The sequence below is a fragment of the Nycticebus coucang genome, chromosome 19 (assembly GCF_027406575.1).
Source record: "Nycticebus coucang isolate mNycCou1 chromosome 19, mNycCou1.pri, whole genome shotgun sequence".
NCBI lineage: Eukaryota > Metazoa > Chordata > Mammalia > Primates > Lorisidae > Nycticebus > Nycticebus coucang.
The window spans coordinates 9,761,239-9,789,204 of record NC_069798.1 but is presented as its reverse complement, the minus strand read 5'-3'; the positions used below and the strand labels follow the sequence as shown (position 1 = coordinate 9,789,204).

The window sequence follows — 27,966 nt, the reverse complement described above, 5'->3', positions numbered from 1 at the left end:
GAAGAGAGTAGGGGAGGTAAACTTTTGATATTTCATAATCTTAAAATATGTTTACTCTAGCTTCAGAATTCTAGGTTGGAAATAATTTCCTTCAGAATTTTGAAAGCATTGTTCAGTTTTCCTCCAGCTTTCAGTATTTCTGTTAAAAAGTCCAAAACTATTCTGATTTCCAATTTTTTTTTTATGTGTGACTTGTACGTTTTGTGGTCTCCCTCTCCCTCCCCCCCCATTTTGGTGGGATTTTAGGAGAGAATGAAAAGAATCCTTATTCTCAAACAAACCACTATCATTAGGAAGAGACACTTCTTTTGGAACTTGTTACTTAATCTATAATGAACAACCTTCCATATCCATTATCACCTAATGGCTTCAGAAAATGTGATTATTGGAACCCGGTAACTCAGGTGGTTTATAATTTTTTGCTATTATAGGTAATATTTGAATAAGCATTTTTCCTGCTTAATTTTTGCACCCATCCCTGATTGTTTACTAGATTACATTTCTACAAGTGTAATTGCATAGTCAAGAGGATTCTGTGTATTTTGATACATATTGCCAAATTTTCAACTTGAAAAAGTTATAGCAGTTTACAGGCACCAGTAGTAAAGGAGAGAAGCATTCCTGTATATCTTTAATCTCCCCATTCACTGTCTTTTATTTTATTTCCTTTGCCCAGGATAACATGTCAATGATGTATGAGTCAATAGCTTGTTTTCTTCTTTTAGTCCAGTGTCCGGCAAGAGTAAAATTTTCCAGTGTGGAAAATAAGGTGTTCGTTATCTCTGCAGGGAAAAAGATCCTTGGGAGTCTGGACATGTGAATTTCAGTGCTGGTTTTACCACTGACTTCATGTCAATTAATAATAGCTGTTACTATCATCTTGTGCAAAAGTTTCGAGGAAGAAAACACAATGACCATTCAATTAAAATGTGTACATTCTAAGTTTTTTTTTTTTATTTTTTTGTGGTTTTTGGCCGGGGCTGGGTTTGAACCTGCCACCTCCGGCATATGGGAACGGGGCCCTACTCCTGGAGCCACAGGCACCGCCCAAAATGTGTACATTCTAAATTTACTTCCTGTGTTGTTCAGTGTAGCTTGTTAAAACATTTTATTTAGTTGTAATAGATGTTGGGTTTGACTTTCTCTTCTGGTGGCATACCCCTCACGGCAGTCACCGGGCTGGCCCACGCTAGCCCCTCCTGGCTCCCCGTGCTGTCGTGACCATCTCATATTCAGACGCGTGGCCCATTTTTCATCCTCCTCCTGCTGCAGGATTCCATAGTCTCCTTTGGCTTATCTCTCTCTATATCTATCGATTTATTTTCATTTCATGAATCATCACTATCGTTGTTTTTTTGCTTTGCTTTTTTAAAAAAAAAATTTAGATTCATTCGAGGGTGCCAGCGATTAGGTTATAATGTTTGCTTTTGTCAGGTAGGGTCCCCGTCGTAGCCGTGCCCCTCGCCCAGGAGGTGTGCCGTGTACCCTCACGTTGCGCCCTTCCCCTTCCCTGAGTTGAATTTGAGTTTTTCTTTCGTGTGGACGTGCATCAGTTCATCTGACTATCATTGTTATAATTTTTTTCTCTCTTTTGGACTCTTTTCTTTGGGAGTGATTTTCTCAAAATAGGATTATCCAAAATTCAGTAATTCATTGTTTGCATTCTCCTCCTCTCTCCCTTTTTTTTTTTTTTTTTGCAGTTTTTGGCTGGGGTTGGGTTTGAACCCACCACGTCTGACATATGGGGCTGGCGCCCTACTCCGTTGAGCCACGGGCACCACCCACTCTCTTCCTCCTTTTTTATTTCAGAGAAGGTCTCACTACTCCTCTCCCAGCTTAGCCTCAAGCTCCTGGGCTGCAGGGGTCCTCCTGAGTGTTTGCAGCTGCAGGTGTGCACCACCCCATCTGGGCAACTCTCGGTGCCCGTACTTTTTGACTTAGTGAGTCTCACTATATGCAGCCAGAGTACTCTGTTGTTAGGAAACAATAATTGAACCGTTGCTTTATTTCTCTGATGCTTTGCATTTTCCTGGCTGCATCACAGAACTACACAGTGTCTCAGGGACTCTTTTAGCATAGGAATACTACTGAAAGTGAGAGATAAAACATTCAGGGCTGCTTTGAGGATCATATCAGACACTGTCCTATCATATGATCTCATCGTCCAACAGCTGATGGGCGGACCTTGCTAAAGTGGCTTCTTGTGGTTTTATAGCATGTCGTCCACCCGTGGGTGTGGCTGCAGCTCACTAATGTGGGAATGGAGTGTTCATGTGAGAAAGCAGATGAAGACTATTTCCCTTCAGGGAAAGGGACCTTTGGTTCTCTATTAGGTGCCACGTACATATTATTATTATTATTATTTTTTCTTTTGAGATAGAGTCTGATTCTGTTGCCCTGGCTGGAATGCGGTGGCATCATTTAGCTCACTGCAACCTCAGACTCCTGGGCTCAAGCCATCCTCCTGCCTCAGCCTCCCGAGTAGCCGGGACTACAGCATGCACCACCACACCCGCTAATTTTTCTGTTTTTAGTAGAGACAGGGTCTTGTTTTTGCTCCGGCTGGTCTCTAATTCCCAACTTCGAGCAAGGCCTCTCGCAGTGCTAGGATCACAGGCATAAGCCACCGTGCCCAGCAATATGTATATTCTTTTAACAGAGAGGTTATACCTCCTCGTTGTAGATGAGGGGATGATTGTTCACAGACTAGTGAACTTGTTCAAGGGGAAATAGCCAGAATGCCAGTGGAGGTCAACTTGACGCTAAAGCCCATATTCTTTTCCACGGCCATGGTGATCACCCACAGTTAGGTAGATGGCTGGAAGTGAAGGCTGAATTATTCCGTATGTGCCCCATTGTTGACTTTGCAGAAACTGGCGAAAGGTGGAAAATGTTAATTCATGTCCACCTTTTTCTTTTTGTTATTCCTTCTTATAAAATTTCAGATTAATATGAGGGTACAAATGTTTAGGTTACATTGTTTTCGATTCTAAGGTAAAGTTCAAGTTGAAGTTGAGCCCTTCAACCCAGGGGGTGCTGAACACCCTCACATTGTGCACATTAGGGGAGATCCCCAATCGCCCTCCCTCCTCTCTCTTCTCTCGTTCCTCCTCCCCTCCCCTCCCCCTTGTTAGACTATACTTGTGTTCTTTCTTTTGTGTGGGCATGTAGTTGTTTCTATGTTGGTTTAGTATTAGTATTGAGTACATGGAATGCTTTTCCATTCTTGAGATACTTTAATAAGAAGAATGTGTTTCCTCTCCATCCAGGCAAACATAAAAGATATAAAGTCTCCATCTTTTCTTATTGCTGAATAGTATTCCATGATATATATATACCACAGTTTATTGATCTACTTCCAACTTTTTCTTTATTACAGATAATAATGAACCAAGCCAAGTCTCAGAGCCCAAGAAAACTTTGTCCCCAACTACAGCAGAACCAAGCCAGAGGGTGGATCCAAAACAGGGGCCCCAAGAACTTCAGGACAAGAAAATCCAGGTGCTCGAGGAAAAGGTTCTTCGACTCACAAGAACAGTTCTTGACCTCCAGTCTTCCCTTGCTGGAGTGAATGAAAACCTCAAACACACCATTCAGGATGATGCCAGTAAAATGCGGCCGTCGTGGCTCGGCAGCCAGCACCCCCAGCCTGATGGAGCCACCAGTGGAGTCACAGAAACAGTCCAGCGTCCTGGCGTCCTTCACAGTAAAGAGCCTGGCATGAAGGACATCAAGTCCGAACTGGCCGAGGTCAAAGACACCCTGAAGACCAAGAGTGACAAGCTGGAAGAGCTGGACGGGAAGGTGAAGGGCTATGAGGGGCAGCTCAGGCAGCTCCAGGAGGCTGCCCAGGGCCCTACTGTGACCATGACCACCAATGAGCTCTACCAGGCCTACGTGGACAGTAAGATCGACGCCCTGAGGGAGGAGCTCATGGAGGGGATGGACAGAAAGCTGGCTGACCTGAAGAACTCATGTGAGTACAAGCTGCTTGGCCTCCAGCAGCAGTGTGACGACTACGGGAGCAGCTACCTGGGAGTGGTTGAGCTGATAGGGGAAAAGGAAACGAATCTCAGAAAAGAGATAAGTGACCTTCGAGCTTGGATACAGGGGCCTTCAGCACAGCCAAATTGCTGTGACAGCAAAAAGAACGGTGACTTTGGTCAGCAGATCAAGGCACTTGACCAGAAAATCGAGAGAGTTGCTGAAGCCACCAGGATGCTGAATGGACGGCTGGACAATGAGTTTGACCGCCTCGTCGTTCCAGAGCCAGAGGTGGACTTCGATGCCAGGTGGAATGAGCTGGATGCGAGGATCAATGTGACGGAGAAGAATGCCGAAGAACACTGCTTTTACATCGAGGAGACCCTTCGGGGGACCATTAATGGAGAGGTGGATGACTTGAAGCACCTTGTTGATCACAAAATACAGTCTCTGGAAGACCGTCTGGGGAGCGTCCTCTTACAGATGGCCAACGCCACCGATGCGGCATTCCCGCCCCCTGGGTCAGCCCTGCCAGGCATAGCGGGGTCAGGGAATGAACAGTTCGTGATGGAATTAAGCCGCCTGAAGGACAAAGTGCAGGTTGTTGAGGATATTTGCCTGCAGAACTTCCAAGCAGAGCCTCATGGGGTGGAAGGTGCTCTACCGACCAGGGAGGACCCAGCTACGCGTGACAGCATGCGCCTTCTGCAATTTCTAAACCACACGATGCACAGGAAGTTCCAAGAAACCGAGCGCAGCATCCAGAAACTTCAGCAGGACTTGAGGTTCCTCACTTCCCAGCTAAACCACACAGAAAACAATGTGACTTCTCTTCAGAATGAAATGGGGAAGTGCAAGGCAGGTAAAAATGCTGGGGTGGGTGGGTTCACTAAGGTGGGTGAGCAAGAAAGGACAGTGGAGACCCTCCCGTGCCCCCAGGACCCCGAGGCTCGCTGCTGCGGCCGGCTGGAGGAGAGGTGGCAGAGCTTCCAGAGCCAGGTCCGCTCTGAGCTGGACATATGTAAGGAAAGTACCCAAGGGGTCCAGACAGAGGTCTCCGTGGTGGAGGGGAGGGTCTCTCAAATGGAACAGACTTGCAGCAAACTGGACTCCGTGTCGGGAAGTCTTCAGAGGATCAAGGAGGGACTCAACAGGCACGTCAGTGGCCTGTGGAGCTGCGTCAGGCAGATGAACGGGACGCTCAGGGCACACTCCAGAGACATTTCTGGCCTGAAGAATTCAGTGCAGCAGTTCTACAGCCATGTTTTCCAGATTTCTACTGATTTGCAGGAGCTGGTCAAATTTCAACCATCAGCGAGTAAGTTGAAACTTATTGTTCCGTTTCTTGTATTGGTTTGCAGCAGATGACAGTATTATGCTAGATTCTAGACAATTTGTGGAATTAACTAAACCCATCAGTGCTATCCAAAGTGTGGTTTACAGATGGTGCCAGTTTGTGAATTGTTTGGTGCTGGGCAGAATGAGATAAATACTAACACAGGGTCCGTGAACCCAGGAGGGGCTGCGTTGAAGGGCTGATGTCTTCCAGTCCAGCTCCTGTGTCTCCCAGAGCTGAGCGCAAACTTCTCTGGTCCATAGGCACTTGTTGAGGGCCAGCCTGTGCCCAGAAGGAGCAGATTTCCTGACCTTCTCTGTCCTGCTGTCCTTCCTCCCGTCTTCCCCTTCAGGACTTGCAGCTCCAGGTGACCCGGCCTTACACATGGAGCTGAGATTTCACAGCTTCCGTGAGCCCATAGGATTGTATGATCAGTCTTAGCAGAGACATACAGCCTGAGGAGGGGAAGGCTGCATGTGGGAGGCAGATGAGTCCTGGCCTGGCCAGGGGAGCCCAGGCCGGGTCCCAGTTCCTCAGGAGGTGATGAGAGGGTCCAAGGTACTCAGGTGTGAAAATGCCCAGGATGTCCGCAGACCCCAGTGCTTGTCTTGCAGATAAGGAGTCACTAGGCTGAACAGGACCAGGAATCTGGCCCCTACCCCAGTGTCCAGCCCACTGTACCACGTTATTTATAACCCGCCCCTTCCTCCCTGGCCCACTCAGCGCCTGTATCTCTGGAATGTCGAGTAAAGGTCACAAGCTTATATGTGTGCTCATGGAGTGACTTGTCCCTTGTGGCAACAATGCCCACAGTACTGTCTGGGCTGTGCTTTATAATAACAGATGGAACCAGATATTTCCAGTTGATTTGCGACTCTGTGGCAGCGTGGGAAGCTGTGTTAACTCTTTCATGTTCGTCTGTTGCAGTAGGAGTTGGTGAATGCCTTTAAAGAGAATGTAGCTTCCCATGAATCCTATGTACTCAATTTTGATATGAGGACAATTAACGACAATTAAGGTCATGGAGGGGGAAGGAGGGAGAGGGGCGGGGCCATGGTGCGTGCCACACCCTGGGGGCAAGACATGATTGCAAGAGGGACTTTACCTAACAAATGCAATCAATGTAACCTGGCTTATTGTACCCTCAATGAATCCCCAACAATAAAAAAGACTGCATAGTAAAAAAAAAAAAAGAGAGAGAGAATGTAGTTTCCAAAGCATTATCCTTTGGACTGAACTCATCATTGTGCCTGTAGATAGATAGCATGGACTTTGGAGAATTTCACTGATTGAAAAGGTCCAGAAACAAACAGGCAAGGCCTCCTGTGTCCTTGTATAGCATCTAAGTCTGGGAGATCTGCAATCTGAGTATCAGAGGTCCATGGGCGGTGAACCCGGAGCTAAGATCACAGAGAAAGTTACATGTCCGTTAGTCAAGTCAACAGGATGCGTGTTGAGTGCCTACTGGGTGCCGGACTGTGTGAGGGACATGGAGAAGTGTATGCATTGCAATGTCAGTGGGGAGAAGGCGCAGGTCTGTAGGGAGAATGAGCGACCTTGTGTGGGAAAGGCCAGAGTCGTGTAAGGGTTTATCCTCCAGCACGTCACATCTTATTGAGCTTCCGTTATGTGGTAGATGTTTGGGTATGTGTGTGGCATCCGTGGATAAATGACATGTGATGAGGAGACCGAGATAGCCTTGGGAACAGGTGCACACGGCCCACACTGGGCTGCAGACAAGCACCCAGGCTGAGGGACTCGGGAGGGTTTCTCAGGGGACTGAGCTCTGCACTGAGCCTTCACTGCTAAGTAGGGGTTTACTGAGCAGTGTTCAGAGGCTAGGTGAGGAGTGAAGGGATGTGATGGGAGAAACTTCCAGAAAGAGGAATTACTGGATCTGATGATTGAAGGATGGGTTGGAGGGGAGGTCATTACTGGTGAGGACTTGGTATGAACCAATCAGCTATTTACTGCTGTGTGATAACTTTACCCTAAATCTTGGTAGCTTACAACAACAAAGACGTATTTATCATTTTCCATTATATTGTGGGTTGGAAACTTGGGCAGGGCTTGGCTTAGCAGTTCTTTTGTTCTACGTGACATCAGCTTGTATCTCCCACTCAGCATGCAGTTGGCTAGAAGGTCCAGGAAGACTCAGTCAGATGTCTGGTGCCTCCTCACTGCTCCTCCAGACACCCTCTCCCTGTAAGTGGCTCCTCAGGCTTCCCTACAACATGGTGGTCTCAAACAGCTGGATTTATGGTGTCTGGTTCATAAAGGGAAGCAGAAGCTGCTAGCCCTCCTACAGGCCACATTCTAGTGGTTAGAGCAGGTAGTCTTTGGAAGGGTTATGTGGCTGGTATGTGTGGGCAGGGAAGGGGTATTAAGGGTGGTCTTCAAATCTCGCAGAGTGAGCACAAGTCCAGAGGGGACAATGTGTGGCTGGTTGGGACCACTAACCTCATTTCTGGGCCAGGGAGCCACACTTTGGTGTTTCTGCTAGTTTGTTGTCCTGTTCGTGCTGTGGAAGCATTGCGGAGGGGGCCAATGTATCCAGGAGGCAACCAGGGGGGAGAAAAAGGAGCTTCAGCTGACAGTCGCACAGATCAAGCCCTTCTGTTAGTTTATGAAAGATTTATAAGGGATTCTTGAAATTATAGGCCAAGATTTTATTTATTTATTGGACAAAAGGTCCATGGATTTCATCAAGGAATTGGAGATGTACCTGACTTCCAAAAGATGAAAAACCACTGTATTGTTGTCACTTTCTCACCTTCAGCTGGGTCAGGCAGATATGATGTCCCTCTCCTGACTAATACACTCCGACCCGCGTATTCATGTGTTTACTCATTCAGCAGGTATTTCCTGAGCCAGGTCACAGTGCTGGGGTTCCAGACTTCACAGGTCTTACACTCTAGTGGGGAGGGCAGACAAGTACAGCCACACAGATAAGGACCTGATTTCAGTTAGCCATCAGTGCCGAGAAAAAACATAAAACAGAGCAAGGTGACAGAGGATGGGGGATGGGAGCCTATTTTAGGCGAGGGTTCAGGGAAGGCAGCTGTGGAGATGGCAAACTTGAGCGGAGATGTGATTAAAGTGGGGTGAGCCCTGCAGAGATCAGTGTGAGAAAATGGTCCCGGCAGATGGGACAGCATATTGCAAGGTCCTCAGGCAGGAATGAGTTTTGAAAAAGTCAGAATTTCAGTTTGGCCAAGTGTATGAGCAATGAGGTTGAAGACAGGCTAGCAATCAGATCAGGCAGGGCTTTGCAGGCTGTGATGAAGGGTTGGATTGTAAGTACCAGGAGAAACTATTGGATATGGGGCCAGGAAGTGATTATTTCCCAGGTTTGAAAACCCCGCTCATCTACACTAGCTCTGTGATTTTGGGCAAGTTTTTTTTTTTTTTTTTAGGCAGAGTCTCTTTTTGTCGCTCTGGGTAGAGTACGGTGGTGTCATAGCTCACAGCAACCTCCAATGCTTGGGCTTAAGAGATTCTCCTGCTTCAGCCTCCCAAGTAGTTGGGACTCCAGGTACCCACCACAACGTCTGGCTACTTTTTTGCTGCAGTTGCCATTGTTGCTTTAGTTGGTCCAGGCTGGGTTCGAACCCACCAGCCTCAGTGTATGTGGCCAGTGCGGTAACCACTGAGCTACCGGCGCCACCATTGGGCTAGTTATTTATGGACCTAATGCCTCCCTTTCCTCTTTATTATAAATTGGAGGTAATAATAATGTTACCTGCCTCGAAAGGTTGGAATGAGGATTAACACTCCTAGGCCTGGTGCCTGGCAGGTGGTGGTCCCTCAGGAAACATTCCCTGTTACTCTTCCTCTGCCCCCTGTCATGGGTGTTCAATCTGTTCCTGGCTGAACTTTTCTCTTCCTTACAGACCTCTAGCCCCAGGGAAGTGAGCGAGCCTGTGAGAGGGGTGGGAATGCTGTAGACAGCCGTGGGGTGGTTCCCCTCCTTCGATTTCTTCTTTTCTAAATGAGGAGTCAGGTACAGAGTGTAAAAAGTGACGATCAGAAGCTCGTCACTTATGAACAAGTTAGGTCCTAAGTGAAAAGGGTTTGATACCAGAGTTTCAGGTTCTTGGTCTTGGCAATTGGAAGAATGAATTGGAAGGATCACGGGATCAGTGGTAAGTCAAGATTTATTCACAGAAACAAATACAACAACTTATCAAAACCAAAGCTCCTGGCAGAGAGAACCCAGGAGGGGAACAAGCTCTCCTGCTCCCTCTTCAAGGTCTGTCCTCAGGCTCTCTGCTCAGGGGTTTATATAGTGGCAGGGGGTTGTTTTGCTAACTCACTGTTTACTTTTAGGGCCTGGGTCTTCCTCCGTTAGAGCCAGTCCAATGATCTCTCATGCCTTGGAAACTTACATGAAATTGACCAGCCAGAAGTGCAGGGGGAGGAGACAGCCAGGCACCGGTGTCCCCCCGGCAGGTGTCCAGCCCTTCCAGCAAGCTGGTTCCTCCAGCTGCGTAGCATCGACACCATCAGGGCTAAGGGGGCAGGTTGTGGGATGGATCAGGTTCACTCAGGGATGCCATTGGGTGCACTCACTCCTGTTTTCACGTTCACAAGCGGTGGGGCATCAGTCCATCGAAGCATCTCAGTGTCCCCTCTTCTGTTCCTTTTCCCCAAGTCCCCTGGTTTTACCTGCGCTGTAGGCATACGCTCACTGATTTCCCCACAAGACACTCCCTGGGAGGGCATGTCCTGGCCTCCCAGGCGTGGGGGACTGGCAGAGGCTGTCTTCCTGCCTGCCACCCAGGACAGCACTGGTACACATCAAGGCAGCTTCCCTTGAGGTGGACTCAGCTGTTCCTCTTCCAGCCAGGAGGCGGGTGCTGGTGTTGAGAAAGAGGGGTGGGGAGAGTGACGTCACTGTGCCCAGCAAGTCTCTTTCGCCACATCGTCCTTCCAAGAAGGGCCGCCTGCTCGATGCCACAATCGGGGTTCAGCACACCCCAGGGACAGCGGCATCACTTCCTTTCCCCACCCTCCAGCCCTTTCTGCTCCTGTTGTCAGAGCGTTTCATTTAGGGGTGTTACAGATTTAAGAATCCTGTTCTTATCAAGTTGCTCAAGTTAAGCTGTTAGAGTGAAAAAACGTGGACTATTCAGGTTAGGACTTAACTAGAGGCCTGGCCCGGGGCCACCTGACAGCGTCCTGACTGCTGTGGCCCTTCATTCGCAATTAGCTGAGTTCGGGGGTAGATTAGGCTCAGGACGTCAAGGTGGTCCCAGAGATTTAGAAATCCACAAAGATAAAGTGAACTGCGTACACTCGGCCACGCTGAGCTCCTGAAGGCTCACACCCTTTTACCCTAATGGGCAGATAGCTAGTTTCTGCAACGCTCTGTGGGTGGTTGTAAGTAGGAGCTGCTTTTCACCATCTTAACCTTGAACTTAGAACTGCAATGTTCTGAGAACTGAGCTTTCCCATGGCTGCATGCACAGAATCCTCTGGGACTTGTAACGAAAACCAGGAACTCCTGGGCTCACTCAGGAGATTCCCACTCAGCAGGGATGAAGTGAGGCCCAGGAATTTGTAATTAAGTTTGGAATTAAAACAAAACTAAAGACCTCCAGCTCTAATCTCAGAAGTGGAAGGAAGGTTACTCCAGAGGGAGCAGAGTACACCCAAACCAAGGCAAGCGTGCCCAGAAAGAGAGGGCGCAGAGTAAAGCGAGGCCTGTGACACTGCCCTGACTGTGGCTGCTGGGCACGAGGGCCCTCCTGTCCTGGTGGTTGATGTCTCCTCGCGGTTTGTTAATGTAGCTTTAGAGTAAGTCTCGGAATCAGGCAGCCGAGATCCTCCTTTGCATTTCCCTATACATTTTAGAATCAGTTTATGAATTTTTACCCCCCCCCAAAAATCCAAGTGATGCTGCCGCTGAGCTAAGTGAGCCCCTCTGGGGTTTAGTGACGGCAAAGTCCTGCACAGCTGAGATACTTTGCCGCGGATCTGAGCACGTGGGACAGGAGCTGCGTTTGTATTCCAAGGTACTTGGGAAAAATTTAGGCCCGTTTTTCCCCATTTAGTCTTATCCCATGGGCTTTCACTGTCATTTTGTCTGGACTCTTATTATCCTGGTGTCAGTGTGGTCCCACCGGTGATGCACCTGAGACAGCCCCACTCACGAGTTTGAGGACTTTTCTCTTCATTCCAACCAAAGCCCCAGATGGCTTCGAGAAGGCTGTTTGCTCTAAGCAGAACTATTCAGTGGATGCATGTTTCCCTCCTGCTCAAAGAGAACGAGTCAGATTTTCCTTCCCTTGTCTCTGAGCCCCGAGGATTCCCCTACACGCCTGCCTGTCAGCCGTTTCGGTGGCCAGCACTCCTGTCCTGCGGGGAAGGGCACCATCGTTTCCTCATGAACCCTCCCCCCCTCACCTGTATCCATTCAGCACCAGCCCCCCAGATGCTCTGAACCTCCTGATGAGCAGAGCATCTGTCACACCTGCCAGTGATCGTGTCAGGCTCTTCCCCAGTAAGCGGTGCTGTGCCACTTGGCTGGGCCCTCCACTGTGCCAGCATCTTTAAAATCCTTCTCTGGTTGAGTGTTTAGTCAGCAGGTGCGCCCTTTGGACGCGGGGAGAGCAGATTTTACCCGGCCGGACTGCTGCTGAATGTATGTACAGGTGCACAGAGCCTTACGGCCAGGGGGCACACCCACATTCATCGCTTCATCTGCCTGGCATCAATCCAGCCTGGGTGACAGGAGGGCACGGCGGATTGAGCCCGTCACACGGACAGGAATTCTCAGTGGCTTTCCTGCCTTGACTCCTTACAGCTAAGGCTTCCTCAAAACCTCTTGTTCTGTGACAGGACCCCATCTGGCTGCCAGGTCTGGGGCCAGCCCCTCAGGGCTTCCCTACAGATGGGTGACCAGACGCCTCTAACTCAGCTGCATGACACCAGGGGATCATTGGGGCTTTTCTAAGAAAAGTCTTTTTTTTTTTTTAGTAAAGTTGTAATTAGCTTTTGATAAGAGCTTTCGAGAACAGAAAGTGGCCTTTAACACCGAGGCATCAGTGTGAGGCCACATCCTTGCTCACCCTGCTCACAGTGACACAAGGTGCCAGGACAATGGGCAGGCTGGGTGCCCTGTGGCTGGTTTGTCCTGACCATTCTGTGGGATTTGCACACCTGGGAAGCAGCCCTTGGCTTGCTGGAAGAATTCATTTCAAATGGCCACTCTCTGAATTGGAAACACATGTTTAGTTCAGAAAGCAGTCCCCCGCCGGAGAGTGGTCGTCCCAGAGTGAGCAGAGTGGCGTCCAGTCACTGTCAGGACCTGGTAGAAAATGTGTGCATTCGGGCCCCTGTGACTGAGCCAAGTCTGGGAGAGGCTGGGGCTGGGGGCAATGGTCCAAATCAGATGTGGATTTTCCTTGTCATCCCTGGGTGATGTGGCAGTTGTTTTGGAGCGTTCAGGTCTCCACAGTGCTTGTGCCGGACTCCCTGGGAGGTCCATGAGGATGTTGGCCCCGACCTGTATCTTAGTTCATTCCTCCTCCTCCACGTGGTGTTGACGGCTCTGGGTGTTGAGGGAGTGATGGATATAAAAAGAATTGTCATCATCCTGTATGTACCAGAACTGCTCCAAGAGGATCCCAGAATGCCTATTATTTGTGGCACAGTTAGGGTGCCCAGCTGAACGGCTGGCAGGGACCGGGCATGACCCATAGTGCCTGTCACACTAGCAGCCTTCTTTCAGTCACTAGACGCATTGCTCAGTGTGCTGGGCCAGGCCCATGCCACGCCCTGTCCTCAAGCACTCACCATCCAGCCAGGAGGAGTGACACCACGAGCCGTGAGGGCCCATGTGGGCTCCTGTCCAGGGCAGGACAGCCCCTGCCCTCCCGGGCAGACCTGGGAGGATGCCAGAAGTGGCCAGCTCAGGGTGTGCACAGGAAAAGCAAAGGCACCAAGTCAGGAAGTCAGATGCGGCTGGGCAGAGCAGGGACACTGCCGGGGGAGGCGGGGACTGGACTGTCGGAGGAGATTCTGATTGATTTTTTGAGTAGTGGCAAACAATGGAAGATTTTTGAGCAGGAAGTAATGATTAGAATGCTTTCTAAAGAGCATTCTGGAAAAGGTGTGGATGAAGGAGTCAAGGGATATTTCAAAATTAGAATCAGCTGGCCTTAGCCACAAGCATGTGTAGGGGGAGAGAGGGGCAGAGAAGGGGCAGGGAGGTGAAATATGCCTAGACGGGGTCCTGGGGGAGTGACGAGGATTTATTTCAGAGTGAAGGGGCTGATTTGAAGGGTTTGGTGGGGATAGAAAGGAAAATAAGAACACGTTTGGGGGGCCTGTACTTTGTATTTTGAAGGTACTTTGCCAAGGTAATTCATTGAGTGTTGTAAAACTGAGGAAAGGTATTTTTTTCTTTGTTTTTTTTTTTTTTTTTTTTTTGAGACAGCATCTCATTTCATCCGCCAGAGAGAGTGCAGTGGGGTCATCATAGCTCACAGAGATCTAGGTCGCAACCTCAAACTCCTGGGCTCAAGCAGTCCTACCTCAGCCTCCTAAGTAGCTGGGAATACAGGTACCCGCCACAAGGCCCAGTTAATTTTTCTATTTTTTATTTTTTTTGGGGGGGTGACAGAGTCTCACTTTGTGGCCCTTAGTAGAGTGCTGTGGCATCATAACTCACAGCAACCTCAAACTCTTGGGCTCAAGCAATCCTCTTGCCTCAGCCTCCCAAGTAGCTGGGACTACAGGTGCCTGCCACATGCTCGGCTATTTTTATTTTTTATTTTTTTTTTGTAGAGACAGAGTCTCACTTTACCGCCCTCCATAAAGTGCCATGTTATCACACGGCTCACAGCAACCTCCAGCTCTTGGGCTTAGGTGATTCTCTTGCCTCAGCCTCCTGAGTTCTGGGACTACAGGCGCCTGCCACAATGCCTGGCTATGTTTTTGTTGAAGTTTGGCCGGGGCTGGGTTTGAACCCGCCACCCTCAGTATATGGGGCCGGCGCCCTACTCACTGAGTCACAAGCGCCGCCCTGCCCAGCTATTTTTTAGAGACAGGGTCTCATTCTTGCTCAGGCTGGTCTCGAATGCCTGAGCTCAGGCAATCTACCTGCCTCAGCTTCCCAGAGTGCTGAGATTACAGGTGTGAGCCACCTCGCCTGTCCTTAATTTTTCCTTTTTTTGGTAGAGATGGGGATCTTGCTCTTGCCCAAGCTGGTCTTGAACTCCCGAGTTCAAGCAATCCTCCTGCCTCGGCCTCCCAGAGTGCTAGGATTACAGGTGTGAGCCACTGCACCCAGCAGAGGAAGAGTACTTTTTCCCAGATTCTGGAAGGTGACACATACATTTATTTGGGCTAAAAGGAGCCCATGGGAGGAAGAAAAGAGAGATTGGGAAAAGAGAGGATGATACTGGATGAAGCAAATCCAAAAAGAGCAGGGAGGTTAGGGCTCAGGCAGACACATGGACCCTGGGAGGAAGAGACAAGTGGACTCACACATGCTGAGATTGGAGGGGACGGGTAGAAACAGACACTCATTGAGTGTCTTTTGTAATTATATTTTATGCAAATAAGTAAAACAGCACTGCGAAGCTTACTGTGAAAACCAGCTCTGCCGCCCCTCCCCATCACCCTTCTCGCACCCCACAGGCAGCCTCCTGCAACTCTTGTAGCCATTTTATTCCCTTCATGCTCCCCTCAGTATTTCTAAACTAACTCATCCACTTCAGATACTGTATGCTGGCTCCCTTTCTTCCAGCGCCCCATGTAGTTATGCCACGATAAATCAATGTTCAACGTCAATGCAGTTTGAGCTAAATAGCTTTCTATGGTTATGTTGCTTTTTCTTTTCTCTGCATCAGTAGTAGTGTTACATTCTTATTTGCTTAGATGTTACAGATCTATTCTGGAGTCTTCTATCCTTCAGCAGCCTCTCGATACAGTCTTTTTATGCCATGAAAAATATCAGATCATTTGTTAGTTCCATTTTTTGGAATTCCAGGGGGTGAGCTCCCTCCTGGGCTGGTTCCTCTCTGAACCTGCTGTGAGGCTTAGAATCTGAGCCTTCCTTCACTACTATCCTAGAGATGTTTGTATCCTCTCCTGCGTTAGACTCTTTATGTGTCTTTTTCGTGGTTTATTTCCTTGTTTCTGGAGAGCACATTCTCTAATACCTTGTTTTTGGTTGTTTTTTGTTTAAGATAGAGCCTCACTTTGTAACTGTTGGTAGAGTGCTGTGACATCAGAGCTCACAGCAAACTCAAACACTTGGGCTCAAGTGATCCTCTTGCCTCAGCCTCCTGAGTAGCTGGGACTACAGGTACCCACCATGATGCCAGGCTGTTTTTTAGAGGCAGGGTCTCTTGCTCAGGTTGGTCTCAAATTTGTGAGCTCAGGCAATCCATCTGCCTTGCCCTCCCAGAGTGGTAGGATTAGAGTCAACTCCAATAGCTTCTTAAGATAGGATGCTTGAGGGAGGCGCCTGTGGCTCAGTGGGTATGGCACTGGCCTCATATACTGAGGGTGGTGGGTTCAAACACGGCCCTGGCCAAACTGCAACAAAAAATAGATGGGCTTTGTGGTGGGCCCTGTAGTCCCAGCTACTTGGGAGGCTGAGGCAAGAGAATCACCTAAGCCCAGGAGTTGGAGGTTGCTATGAACTGTGACACCATGGTACTCCTGAGGCCAATATTACGGAGAAAACATTTTAATGAAGACAAACACGTTCCAAAGTACAATTTTAAAATGTAACGTGAGCCTTATTTTCTAGACTTTGGTTGATGAAGATGCAGGGAAATTTTTTTTTCTTTCTTTCTTTTTTTTTTTTTTATTTAATCATAGCTGTGTACATTGATATGATCATGGGACATCACACACTAGCTTCATAAACCATTTGACACATTTTCATCAAACTGGTTGACATAGCCTTCCTGGCATTTTTCAGTTATTGGGCTAAGACACTTACATTCTACATTTACTAAGTTTCACATATATCCTTGTAAGATGCACCGCAGGTGTGATCCCACCGGTCCCCCTCCCTCTACCCACATCCCCCCTCCCTCCCCTCCCTTTCCCCCTTCCCCCTTCCCCCTATTCTTAGGTTGTAACTGGGTTATAGCTTTCATGTGAGAGCCCTAAATTAGTTTCATAGTAGGGGTGAGTACATTGGGTACTTTTTTTTCCATTCTTGGGATACTTTACTAAGAAGAATATGTTCCAGCTCTATCCATGTAAACATAAAAGAGGTAAAGTCTCCATCTTTCTTTAAGGCTGCATAATATTCCATGGTGTACATATACCACAATTTATTAATCCATTCGTGGATCGATGGGCACTTGAGCTTTTTCCATGACTTAGCAATTATGAATTGGGCTGCAATAAACATTCTGGTACAAATATCTTTGTTATGATGTGATTTTTGGTCTTCTGGGTATATGCCCAGTAGAGGAATTACAGGATTGAATGGCAGTTCTATTTTTAAATCTCTAAGTGTTCTCCATATGTCTTTCCAAAATGAATGTAATAATTTGCATTCCCACCAGCAGTGCAGAAGTGTTCCCTTTTCTCCGCATCCACGCCAACATCTCTGGTCTTGGGATTTTGTGATATAGGCTAGGCTCACTGGAGTTAGATGATATCTCAAAGTAGTTTTGATTTGCATTTCTCTGATGATTAAAGATGATGAGCATTTCTTCATATGTCTGAAGGCCGTGCGCCTGTCTTCTTCAGAGAAGTTTCTCTTCAAGTCCCTTGCCCAGCCTGCGATGGGATCCCTTGTTCTTTTCTTGCTAAGCGTTTGAGTTCTCTGTGGATTCTGGTTATTAAACCTTTGTCAGAGACATAACCTGCAAATATCTTCTCCCATTCCGAGATGCAGGGAAATTTTAAAATTCAAATAGAAAGTTTAAAATGGCTGGAAAGCTGTTTGCAAACGCGTCTGATTAGCTATGTTGTGTAAAGCTTCCCTTTGAAAGAGGAGATAAAGAAACGACTTACCAAGAGTGAACCAGGGTGGAAGCAGATTTTCAGCATGTGAATCTGACCCCTGAGGAAGAAGCTCTAAACAAGGAGGGAAAGCCCAGGCTCAGCGCACTTCAAGATCAAAACGAGATGTGCTCTCGGCCTAGAACACTGATGGTGACTAGCCCCCCATTCCACTGTGAGTTCTTTTCTTGGGACTGGCAGGATGAGAGGATGAGGGCAAAATAGAATCAAGATGTAAGAAGAAAGTTTTTTAAGGAGCTGGGCTGGAAGGCTTTCCACTTCCAAGCCCAAGAGTCGGAAGTTGCTATGAGCTGTGACACCATGGTACTCTACTGAGGGCAACAAAGTGAGACTCTAAAAAAAAAGAAAGAAGATAGGATGCTTGAGAGATGGTGCTTTTCATATTTTTAAAGTATTGCTTGTCTTTAAAAAGTCCTTGTTCTGTGCTCATGATTGATGGATATTTTGGCTGGGTATAGAATCCAAGGTTAACAATTATATTCCCTCAAAATTTATAGACACCGTATTCTGGTCTTCTAGTTCCCAATACTGTTGAGAAGCCTGGTGATGCCTTTCTGATGTGCAGTTAACCGCTTGTATTTTTTTCTCTTGAAAGCTCAAGAATTACAAAGCTCAAGTATTTTCTCTTTGTTCTCAGTGTTCTGAATATACCTTGGTTTGTACGTTTCATTCAATAATTGTGGTAGGATCTTTCATTTTCTTTAGTTATGGGAAATTGTGTTCTTTGAATAAGTCTCTCCTTACCACCCCAATCTGTTTTTCTGGAAAGGCTATTCGATAAGTAACCTCTCTTGAGGGATCCAGCACCCTGTCTCTGTGGGTGGTTGGGAGCACATGTTCAGCTGCCATATTTACCTTAGTGAGTTTTGAAACAAAACCAGACACCTGGTTGAAGGGCCGTCGCTCACAGATTGCATCAGGTCATAACTGTAGACATTTGGAACTTTGGGCATTGCGAGCACCAGACTGACTGAGGAGGTGGCAGGCATTTTGCTTTTGCCATTGGTTTCTCAACCAGGTTATTTTTATGTGTCCTGTGGGCAGTCAGGAAGAGCTTTTTGGAAGGCTGGTTCCAGGAATGGATTCAAAGGAGGAAGGATGTGGTGTGGCTGTCTCAAGAGAGCAAGGAGAAGTGAACCAGGGGGTTCCTTCATTGGAAATCCCCTCAGCTGGTGACTCAAAGGCTTCAGCCCAAGGAGACATGTCGCTGCTCCTCTGGGGCCTACACCTGAGCTCTCCTAACACTGCCTGGGTCAACCGTGGGGTCTCACAGTAGCGTCCCTCAGTGGCCAGTGGAAAGGCTGCCAGTGACGACTCCAAGACTAGCATGTTTTAGAGATTGTGAGGTGGCATCAAGTCCCTTTCACTAATTTGTGACATGTCTGTTGTATCAGCATACAGTAAAATCAGAACATTTTGGGCGCTGGAGCCAAGGATGCCACCATTTGGGGGAGCACAGCTATCTATGTGTAGAGACGGAGAGGCCGAAAGTTTCCTTCCCCAGGTGGGGGATCCCAGCTGCTCCCCAGGGGCCTGAGGGCAGCCTGACCTGTCGCTGCTTCAGAAGACCTGAGCTGTGGCGCTCTCTTGTATACCCTGGTGGGGGATGCCCCAGAGACAGCCAGAGCGTAGCCCTCTGCAGAAAAGTCCAGACTCAGGGGGCCTCATAAGAGGGGACATGGGACTGAACAGAGAAAGAAGTCAGAGGTTTCTAACACTGTGTTTCTTTCTGCTTTCCAAATACTTAGCCGAGGAGCCCTCAGAAGCACCCCAGCTCCCGGGCCGAGGGAAGGCCCCCCAGATGCCCAGAAGGCCCCCAACCCCATCACCAACAGAGGTCCCCACAGAGCCACCTGAGCTGGAGCCTACCCCACTGCCACTGCCAAGGCCAAGTGGTCCCCCACGCCCTGAGGATCCTGGACATCAGTTGCACGCAGGCCAGCGGCCTGTCCTGCCCCAGATACCCCTGCAGCCTCGACCCCCTGAGAAGAAGCTGCCCCCACCGGCATGGCCTGGCTGGACAGGGCTGCCCTTCCTGCCTGGCTCCACAGGGGTTATCATGGAGACTGGAGAGGCTGGGCCTCCAGGGAGGACGGGTGTATCAGGGAGAGGCCTGCCCCAGGGGGTGGATGGCCAGACCAGACAGGGGACCATCCCCAACACCGAAGGCTACGCGGGTGCACCAGGTAAGGCCAGCAGAGGTGAGCTGAGCATGGGAATACATGGGGACTTTGTGGACCTTCAGCCTGAGCCGAAGGGTCTTTGCAGGCAGGGTCTTGCCTTTAGGGGACAAGTTCATAAAGGTCGCTTTCCAAGGATGCCAAGGCCTAAGGGACCAGTTGATGCTAATAAGAAATGCAGAGGCTGGAGCATCCCAGTGACAGTGCAGTAAATGGCACTTAGAATTGCCCCAAGGGCTGAGACACCTGTGCCCACAGGCAGCTCATCCATCTTCCCAGAAGGAAGGGTCTTGGAAGCTCAAACTGTCTCAGCAGCTGCCTAATAGCAGAGGCAGGTCGCACAGCCATGTGGGGAGACAGGAGGGCTCTGCCATCACAGGCTTAGACCTGGGGCAGCTTCCTGGGGGAACGCCGTGTTCAGTGGTGAGAAGGTACTCTGTGCAGGTGGGCAGGGTCAGCACCGTGAGGGTTGTGGTCACAGAGCAAAGGCAGGAGGAAGATGACAGACCAGCATGTGTGGGATTCCTGCCACGCGCCCAGGACCGAACCGGCTCTGAGCTCTTCCCGGGCAGCCAGTATTAATTCTATTTTGCAGGTGAGGAATGTGAAATTCAGGGCTGTAACATGTAAACAGATGACCCTGCTTGGGGGCAGGTCATGTCATCTGCCATAGGACAAAGAGTGCAACCAGCCCCTGGGTCAGACCAGAGGGACCATGAGGGGCACCCAGAGGTCGGCGGGGCCGGGGCTGGTCTCGCTGCTGCATGGCAGTCTGGTCACTGCCATGAGAAGGCAGTGACACATTCTCTCACAAGCTCTTTGTTCTCTTCCTTCTTAGCCAGCTTCAGCCAGTGACCTCAGCTCTCTCAGGCAGAGATGCAGCCGTTCCTGTTCTGTGTATCATCTGTGCTCAGACTCTTTTGGGCTATTTGTTTATCCATTCACCCACCACATGCATCAGGAGTCCACGTGCCGCTCCACACAGACATTCACCCACCACACACGCATCAGGAGTCCACGTGCCGCTCCACACAGACATTCACCCACCACACGCGCATCAGGAGTCCACGTGCCGCTCCACACAGACATTCATCCACCACACGCGCATCAGGAGTCCACGTGCCGCTCCACACAGACATTCACCCACCACACGCGCATCAGGAGTCCACGTGCCGCTCCACACAGACATTCACCCACCACACGCGCATCAGGAGTCCACGTGCCGCTCCACACAGACATTCACCCACCACACGCGCATCAGGAGTCCACGTGCCGCTCCACACAGACATTCATCCACCACACGCGCATCAGGAGTCCACATGCCGCTCCACACAGACATTCACCCACCACACGCGCATCAGGAGTCCACGTGCCGCTCCATTCACCCACCACACGCGCATCAGGAGTCCACGTGCCACTCCACACAGACATTCACCCACCACACGCGCATCAGGAGTCCACGTGCCGCTCCACACAGACATTCACCCACCACACGCGCATCAGGAGTCCACGTGCCGCTCCACACATTCACCCACCAAACGCGCATCAGGAGTCCACGTGCCGCTCCACACAGACATTCACCCACCACACGCGCATCAGGAGTCCACGTGCCGCTCCACACAGACATTCACCCACCACACGCGCATCAGGAGTCCACGTGCCGCTCCACACAGACATTCACCCACCACACGCGCATCAGGAGTCCACGTGCCGCTCCACACAGACATTCACCCACCACACGCGCATCAGGAGTCCACGTGCCGCTCCACACAGACATTCACCCACCACACGCGCATCAGGAGTCCACGTGCCGCTCCACACAGACATTCACCCACCAAACGCGCATCAGGAGTCCACGTGCCGCTCCACACAGACATTCACCCACCACACGCGCATCAGGAGTCCACGTGCCGCTCCACACAGACATTCACCCACCAAACGCGCATCAGGAGTCCACGTGCCGCTCCACACAGACATTCACCCACCACACGCGCATCAGGAGTCCACGTGCCGCTCCACACAGACATTCACCCACCACACGCGCATCAGGAGTCCACGTGCCGCTCCACACAGACATTCATCCACCTATCCACTCATTCATCCGTGGATGGATGCAGCCATTTATCCACAGGATGTGTGCACCCGCCCTCTTCCCCCTGCCCGCTCGCATGCCCATGTCTGCTCACCCACGCATCCCTGTATGTCTGTGTATTCGTCCCTGTGTGTGCGTCCACCCACCACCTGTGTGTCCACTTCATACTGTGTTCAGTCCAGTTGAAGGCAAAGCTCTTGGAGAGATTAGGAAAGGGCAGATGTCTTGGCCGTCTGTGGGCTTCTCCTCCTTGGCCTGGGTCCAAGGCGCCAGCACCCCGTTTTTCTTTTTTTATACTCCCGTGGTAGCTTACCTTAGTGCCCCCCTCTCTGACAGGGGTGAGTGGGCCCGCGAGAGAGCAGAGACAGGTGGGTTCCCATATACCTGTCTAGGGAGGCAGCTCAGAGTGGGCCCCTTGTTCTATGTCTGTTTCTTTGGTAATGAAGACTCAATTTGAGCTTCTGAGGAGCAGGGAGAAAAAACACTGAGAAAAACCTGAGCTGCTGTTTAGGAACTCGTTTGACATTCCATTCCTGTTTTTCAGGATACCCCGAGTCACCGCCTGTAGCCGCCCCAGGTACGCCTTCAGGGTTTTCCATGCCAGTCCCTTCCCCTTCCCGGCACCTCCCCTCCCTCCCTCCTGGTTAATGGTGGAACTGGGGCCCAGCCCTACTCCCCAACCAGTAGTGGGACAGGCCTGTGCCGAGGTTTGCTCCCCAGCCAGGGCCAGTGTCTCAGGCCCAAGAAAAGGAATTTTCCCTCCTACATGATTGCAGCTCACTGAGGTTCCCGAGGGGCTCCTTGGGTGGGCCTTTGCCCTGTGTGGTCCTGATGAGCTTCCTGAGGCTCGGGTTTTATTGGCTCATCAGCAAGTGAGCAGCTCCCTCGCTTGCTGCCCTGTCTACCAGTGCCTCCCTAGCCTGCCACGCGCAGAGCCACAGTCTCACACACTTCTGGCAAGGGTCTTTCCAGATCGCTCAGCTGACTGCTGAGTCGAGCTAGGGAGCCCGGCACATGGCTGAGGAGTGGGGTGCCCCATCACATGCAAGGGAGGGAAAACGGGCCTGACCCATGGGCCCTGGTGCAGTCCCCATGCCCGGAGTCTCAGCCCGCTCCGTCCTCTCTCTGCTGCAGGTGTTCCAGGGCCCTCCCTCGTGTCTTTCTCTGCTGGGCTTACCCAGAAGCCTTTCCCCAGCGATGGGGGCGTCGTCCTCTTTAACAAAGTGTTGGTAAATGACGGGGACGTGTACAATCCTAACACGGGTGAGTGAAAGGCACTGGGGCTTGTCTCCTCCTAACCCCCACGAGCAGGTGCCCAGGATCCAGGACTCTGCCCTGGGGAAGGGGCCCTGAGTGGGCATGTGCGCCCAGCCCTGTGGGTTTTCACACACGTGGTCCCAGCTCTCAGGCTGCAGGCCGTGTGGGTGACATTACCTACTTGTGAGGTCAACACATTCTCCTCTGCACTCACCACTGGAGTTGCTGTTAAGAGGGCTCTGCAGGTCCCAGCCCACCATGCCTGGCCTCTGATAGCCACTGCGCCTCTCTTGGGCTCTGACTGTCACCCTGACAGGGCAAACTGGAGGCTCCCTTGAGGCCCCCATGTATTTATAATGAACAGAGCCCACAGGGGTTGGGGGCTGTACTCTCCCTAGAAAGGTCTTGTGCCTCAGAACACAATCCCTTCACTGTCTGCAGCACTAGCTCCCGGGCCTGGGTTGTCTGGAGTGGGCCTGGGAGGACCGTGGGCATGGGATTTATCTCAGGTTCCCAGTGTCCTCCCAAGGTGGGCTTCTCTGCTGGGACCAGGGGTGGCCTGGGAGAACCCTGAGGCAGGTCAGGTGAGGTCCCCTTGGCCTGGGCCTTTCCCAGTCTGAGCCTTCAGCAACCATGGTCCTTACCCATGATCAGGTCTTCCCTAAGGGGCCAGTGGATTTTAGGGAGGCTTTGCAGCTCCTAAGCCAGTGGTGGAGAATGTGACTTTCTTCTGGGCAGGTGTTAGCTGCCATCCTTACTAGGGCCACTGGCTGCCAACAACACCCCCACAACCCCCCCAGCCCAGGAAGTGGTTCTTAAAGATTGGTAAGCACATAAGTCACCCCAGCACTGGGAGAAATGGAATTCCAGGTCCTCCAGGCCAGGTGGACCAAAGCTCAGCCTCCCAGGCGGGTCAGGTGGGAAGAGTGTGGCGGCCCCCACAGGCCCCCAGGCCTCTGCTGAATTGCCCGTCTTGTGAGTCAGGCTACCCTCCTCATCCCCTTGGCTGTGGGATGGTGCAGCTACCTGGACAGGTCAGGGGATCTTTGCGAGCAGCGTCACTGACCTACGTATGTCACATTCCCAAATCTAATCTCACGTGCCACACGTGGACTCGAGCAAGCCAAGCCCAGAGCACCAGCCGCCTCAGGAAAGACTCAGCACCTCTCCATGACTTGCTGTTCAGTGCTAGGGAGGGGGCTCACTAGCCTGACCTTTGCCGTTTTGGGGGATGACTGATGCCCAGGGCCCTAAGGTCTACTACCCCCTTTATGACCTGGCTATGGGCAGTGGGCAGGGCCAAGTCCCCGTGGGTGGCAGCTGTTCCTGCCAGCCTCCGCTCTGGGCTGTGTCTTCCGGCTTTGCAAATAGCATAGCACTTAGAAACGTCATTTGTTCCTCAGCTCCAACCTCCAGACCCAGAACGCAGGCAGGGCTTACTTCTGGCCATGCATGTCTGCCACCTGTGTACTTGTCCAGCAGGAGAGTGGACCTTCCCCTGGCCTCTTGGGGTCACCTGGTCTTAGCCTTGAGCCTAAGCTGGCCTTGAGGTGCTTTCATGGCACCTTTGGGTCAGTGGCAAAAAGCACCAGGAGCTAAGGTGGCTGGAGTCAGACCCACTGTGCAAGCGGCTCGCTTCCCCTCTGCTGCTGCCTCCTTAGTTTGCCAGGATTGTCAAGTGCCAGAAAGACACTGGTCCCCCATCCAGGTCAGCTTATTGCCTTGGCAAGGGCTGTGCTGGTGTCAGCTGAATACAGACGTCTGTCTTCCTCCTTCCAGGGATCTTCACAGCTCCGTATGACGGGCGCTACCTGATCACGGCCACCCTCACCCCTGAGAGAGACGCCTACGTGGAGGCGGTGCTGTCCGTCTCTAATGCCAGTGTGGCCCAGCTGCACACAGCTGGCTACAGGAGGGAATTCCTGGAATACCACCGCCCCCCTGGGGCCCTGCACACCTGTGGGGGCCCAGGGGCCTTCCACCTGGTCATGCACTTGAAGGCAGGAGACGCAGTCAACGTGGTGGTGACTGGGGGCAGGCTGGCGCACACGGACTTTGATGAGATGTACTCCACGTTCAGTGGCGTGTTCTTATATCCCTTCCTTTCCCACCCCTAGGGCGGCTGGGGCAAGGTAAGGGGCAAGAGTTGTAAAAACTCTGAAGCTTTAATATATTCGCTTTCAGTCTGCACTGAAGCACTGGTCTAGAGTTTTCTGCCCCCATCACCTGCCCGACCACAAAGGCCTTCCTTCAGGGCTGGGGCCACACCACCTCACAGCGCCCAGGCAGCCAGTAAGGAAAGAGGCACGTGGTATTTGTCACTGTAACTGGACAACTGGAAGACTTGGGAAGGCCCTCCTGGGCATGAGCCAGATTCCCCCCCTTGCGTCTTGCCAGCCTCCAGATCCACTTGAGGGCTCCTGGGCTCTCGCTGCTCCCCGGGGGGCCAGGGTAGGGGCTGGTGTCCTGCTGATGGAGGAGGAGCTGCTGGGCTAAGAACCCCTGGCTGGAGAGCAACCCTATGGCCAACCACCTGTCTACACTGCATGCAGAAAAGTTTAAACACTGAAGTGAAGTGGCCCGTGCCACCACACAGGGACTCTGAATTTACAGTTTGGGCTGTTCCACGTTTGGTCCACCATTGCCACCGGACTCACCCCTGCTCACGTGGGTTGCTGATGGGGATGCATTAGAGACGGTTGACGAAGCTGATTGGCTCCTTAAATGGCATGTACAGTTCAGTGCAAGGACAGGGAGCACCAATAAATATGTAAAGCCACTTCAAGTTTTCTTAAGCCTGGTATTTTATGGACTAGAAGTTGTTGCTAAGAAGCCAGCTGTAGGAAAGTAACTGGCCTTTCCTGTTTGTGGGCTGTGTAGAAAATAATCTTGAATAAACTAAACTATGAAACTGGGATTACACCAGTGGTGCTGCATCTTACAAGGGTATATGTGAAACTTGGTAAACAGTCTGTGAAGCTAGTGAATGATGCCCCATGATCATATCAATGTACACAGCTATGATTTAATAAAAAATAAAAAAAATAAACAGCTAATATATCTAAAAAAAAAGGAAAAACTATTAGCCCTCAGCATCCAAGCTGTACACTTGGGTTTTGCTTTTGGCTTCCACAGACAGACCAGATGTGCACAGAGTCAAGTCCCACGCGATCCTGCAGCTGGACTGCTGCTCCTGGGGTGCTGGAAAGGCACATCTCGGCAGCTGCCCAGGCTAATGAGAATGAGTCCTGGTGCTTCAAGGAACTCTCTCTGGCAGACATAGCCTGCTGGATTCTCGGTTCCTAAGCAACAAGAGGCCCAACAGAATACTGGCCATACACTGAAAGCTGAGATCATCTGAAGCAGCAGGGTCTTACCACAGTGTGTTCTGTTCTAGGAGAAGCCCAGGCACGTTAATTCTCTAGCAGGCACAGAAAGCTCCAGGCACCCTTAGCTCAAGGTAGTCTTTACTAATCAGGTTGGTAAAAGCTATCTGATCAATTAGGTACCATGAGAGAAAGGTACACACCCCTTGGCCCCCAGGAAAAGGTCTGGACGGGAGAAACAAGAGCTCTAGTTTCCTTGGCCTGCATTTAGCCGTTAGAAGATGCTCTTATGCTGTAAAAATGCTTTGAGTTCCAAGAACCGTTTGCAAATGCTTCTGCCCTCTTCCCTCACACTCCTTTTAAAGACCTTACTCAGAAGCCAAAGGCACAAATGCTCAATAGCTAGAAAAGCAGGGAACAGATAGAAAGCAGGTTTGACTGTTCTTTTCCTACTCCGTAGATGGTTCTCTAGAGCCTCAAGTGAAACTCTGTCCTCCTCTCCCAGAAAACTGGCTCATTCTCTGACAAAAGGGAATTTAAGCTCTGTGTACCCAAGACAGGCGAAATAGAATAAGCCCAATTAAGCTGATCTTGCCTCTCCTCTAAAATACAGTAAGATGAAACGGGGATTCCACCCCACCTAGGAGATAGGCCTTTGTTTTGTAGGGAAAGGCCTTTGTTTTGTAGAGAGAAAACAAGGTCGGGTGTGCTCAGCTCAGGGCTGCGGGGTTCAGAGCAGCCCCTGGAAATAAACACTGAAGTGGCAGGCCCGGGACTCAGGGAGGACCAAACCCTGAGACATAATCAGGTACCAGGTTAGTTCTTGCTGAAGACAGACCAGGGAACTTCTTAACGCAAGAGGCATGCCTGGGACATCCCACCCCTTCTCCCCACCATGTAACACTAGCAAATGGCCTCATCAAAATGATTAAAAACAAAATGACACCTGCGACAGAGAATGCAAACCACCAGAAATTGCATTATAAATTACTTCCAGCTTGGCACTTTCATCTAGTGTCGCCAAATGACTCATCTTACAGAAGGCCACTCACAACGTCTGTCTCTGCATCCTGAAAGGCAAGGCCCATCTGTGAGTAGAGGCACACAACTCACTCAACTCTGTGCCTGTAGTTTTGAAACTTGGCCACTGTGAAACATCCATGTGTGGCGGCGCTGGCCACGTACACGGAGGCTGGCGGATTCAAACCCAGCCTGGGCCAGCTAAAACGACGATAACTGCACCAAAAAACATAGCCGGGCATTGTGGCAGGCACCTATAGTCCCAGCTACTTGGGAGGCTGAGGCAAGACAATCGCTTATGCCCAAGAGTCTGAGGTTGCTGTGAGCTGGGATGCCACAGCACTCCACCAAGGGTGACATAATGAAACTCTTGTTTCAAATAAAAAGCAGACAGACAGGTGTGTTTTCCTTACACCGTCCTATAAACGGGAAGGAAAAGGAAGAACACGTGCGAACAGCAAAGGGCGCGGGGGCGATGGGAGGAAGGAGCACTCAGGTGCTGGTGAGCGCCAAGGTGCAGCACCCTCTGTTCCTCTGAAGCAGCAAGAGCTGCTCTGGGTAAAAATCATTTTCTTTGTAATCAAACTTTGTATGAGCCCTTCCATTTCATTCCCATAACACGGCCCACAGACAGGGCTTCCCGGGGCACAGCCATCATCATGTCATGGTGAAGAAGCCTGAAATGCAGGCCTTCCCCGTACTCGGGGGCACAGGCTCCTGCAGGGCTGGCAACACACGGTGTCAGCACAGGCAGCATCTGGCAGGGGC

At 50.6% G+C, this 27,966-nt stretch overlaps 1 protein-coding gene across 2 annotated transcripts in view; it reads left to right on the top strand.

The window, feature by feature from the left end:
* EMILIN2 (elastin microfibril interfacer 2) overlaps positions 1-25,849 on the top strand; it is a 56,666-nt gene extending 30,817 nt beyond the window's left edge. For both annotated transcript variants that reach the window (XM_053571842.1, XM_053571843.1), the window contains 5 exons: positions 3,380-5,302; positions 19,072-19,509; positions 22,140-22,172; positions 22,730-22,858; positions 24,632-25,849. In XM_053571842.1, coding sequence (XP_053427817.1) covers positions 3,380-5,302; positions 19,072-19,509; positions 22,140-22,172; positions 22,730-22,858; positions 24,632-24,969 — 2,861 coding nt within the window. In that variant the 3' untranslated portion in view covers positions 24,970-25,849. The remainder of the gene's footprint in view (positions 1-3,379; positions 5,303-19,071; positions 19,510-22,139; positions 22,173-22,729; positions 22,859-24,631) is intronic.
* The last annotated feature ends 2,117 nt before the right edge of the window (positions 25,850-27,966 follow it).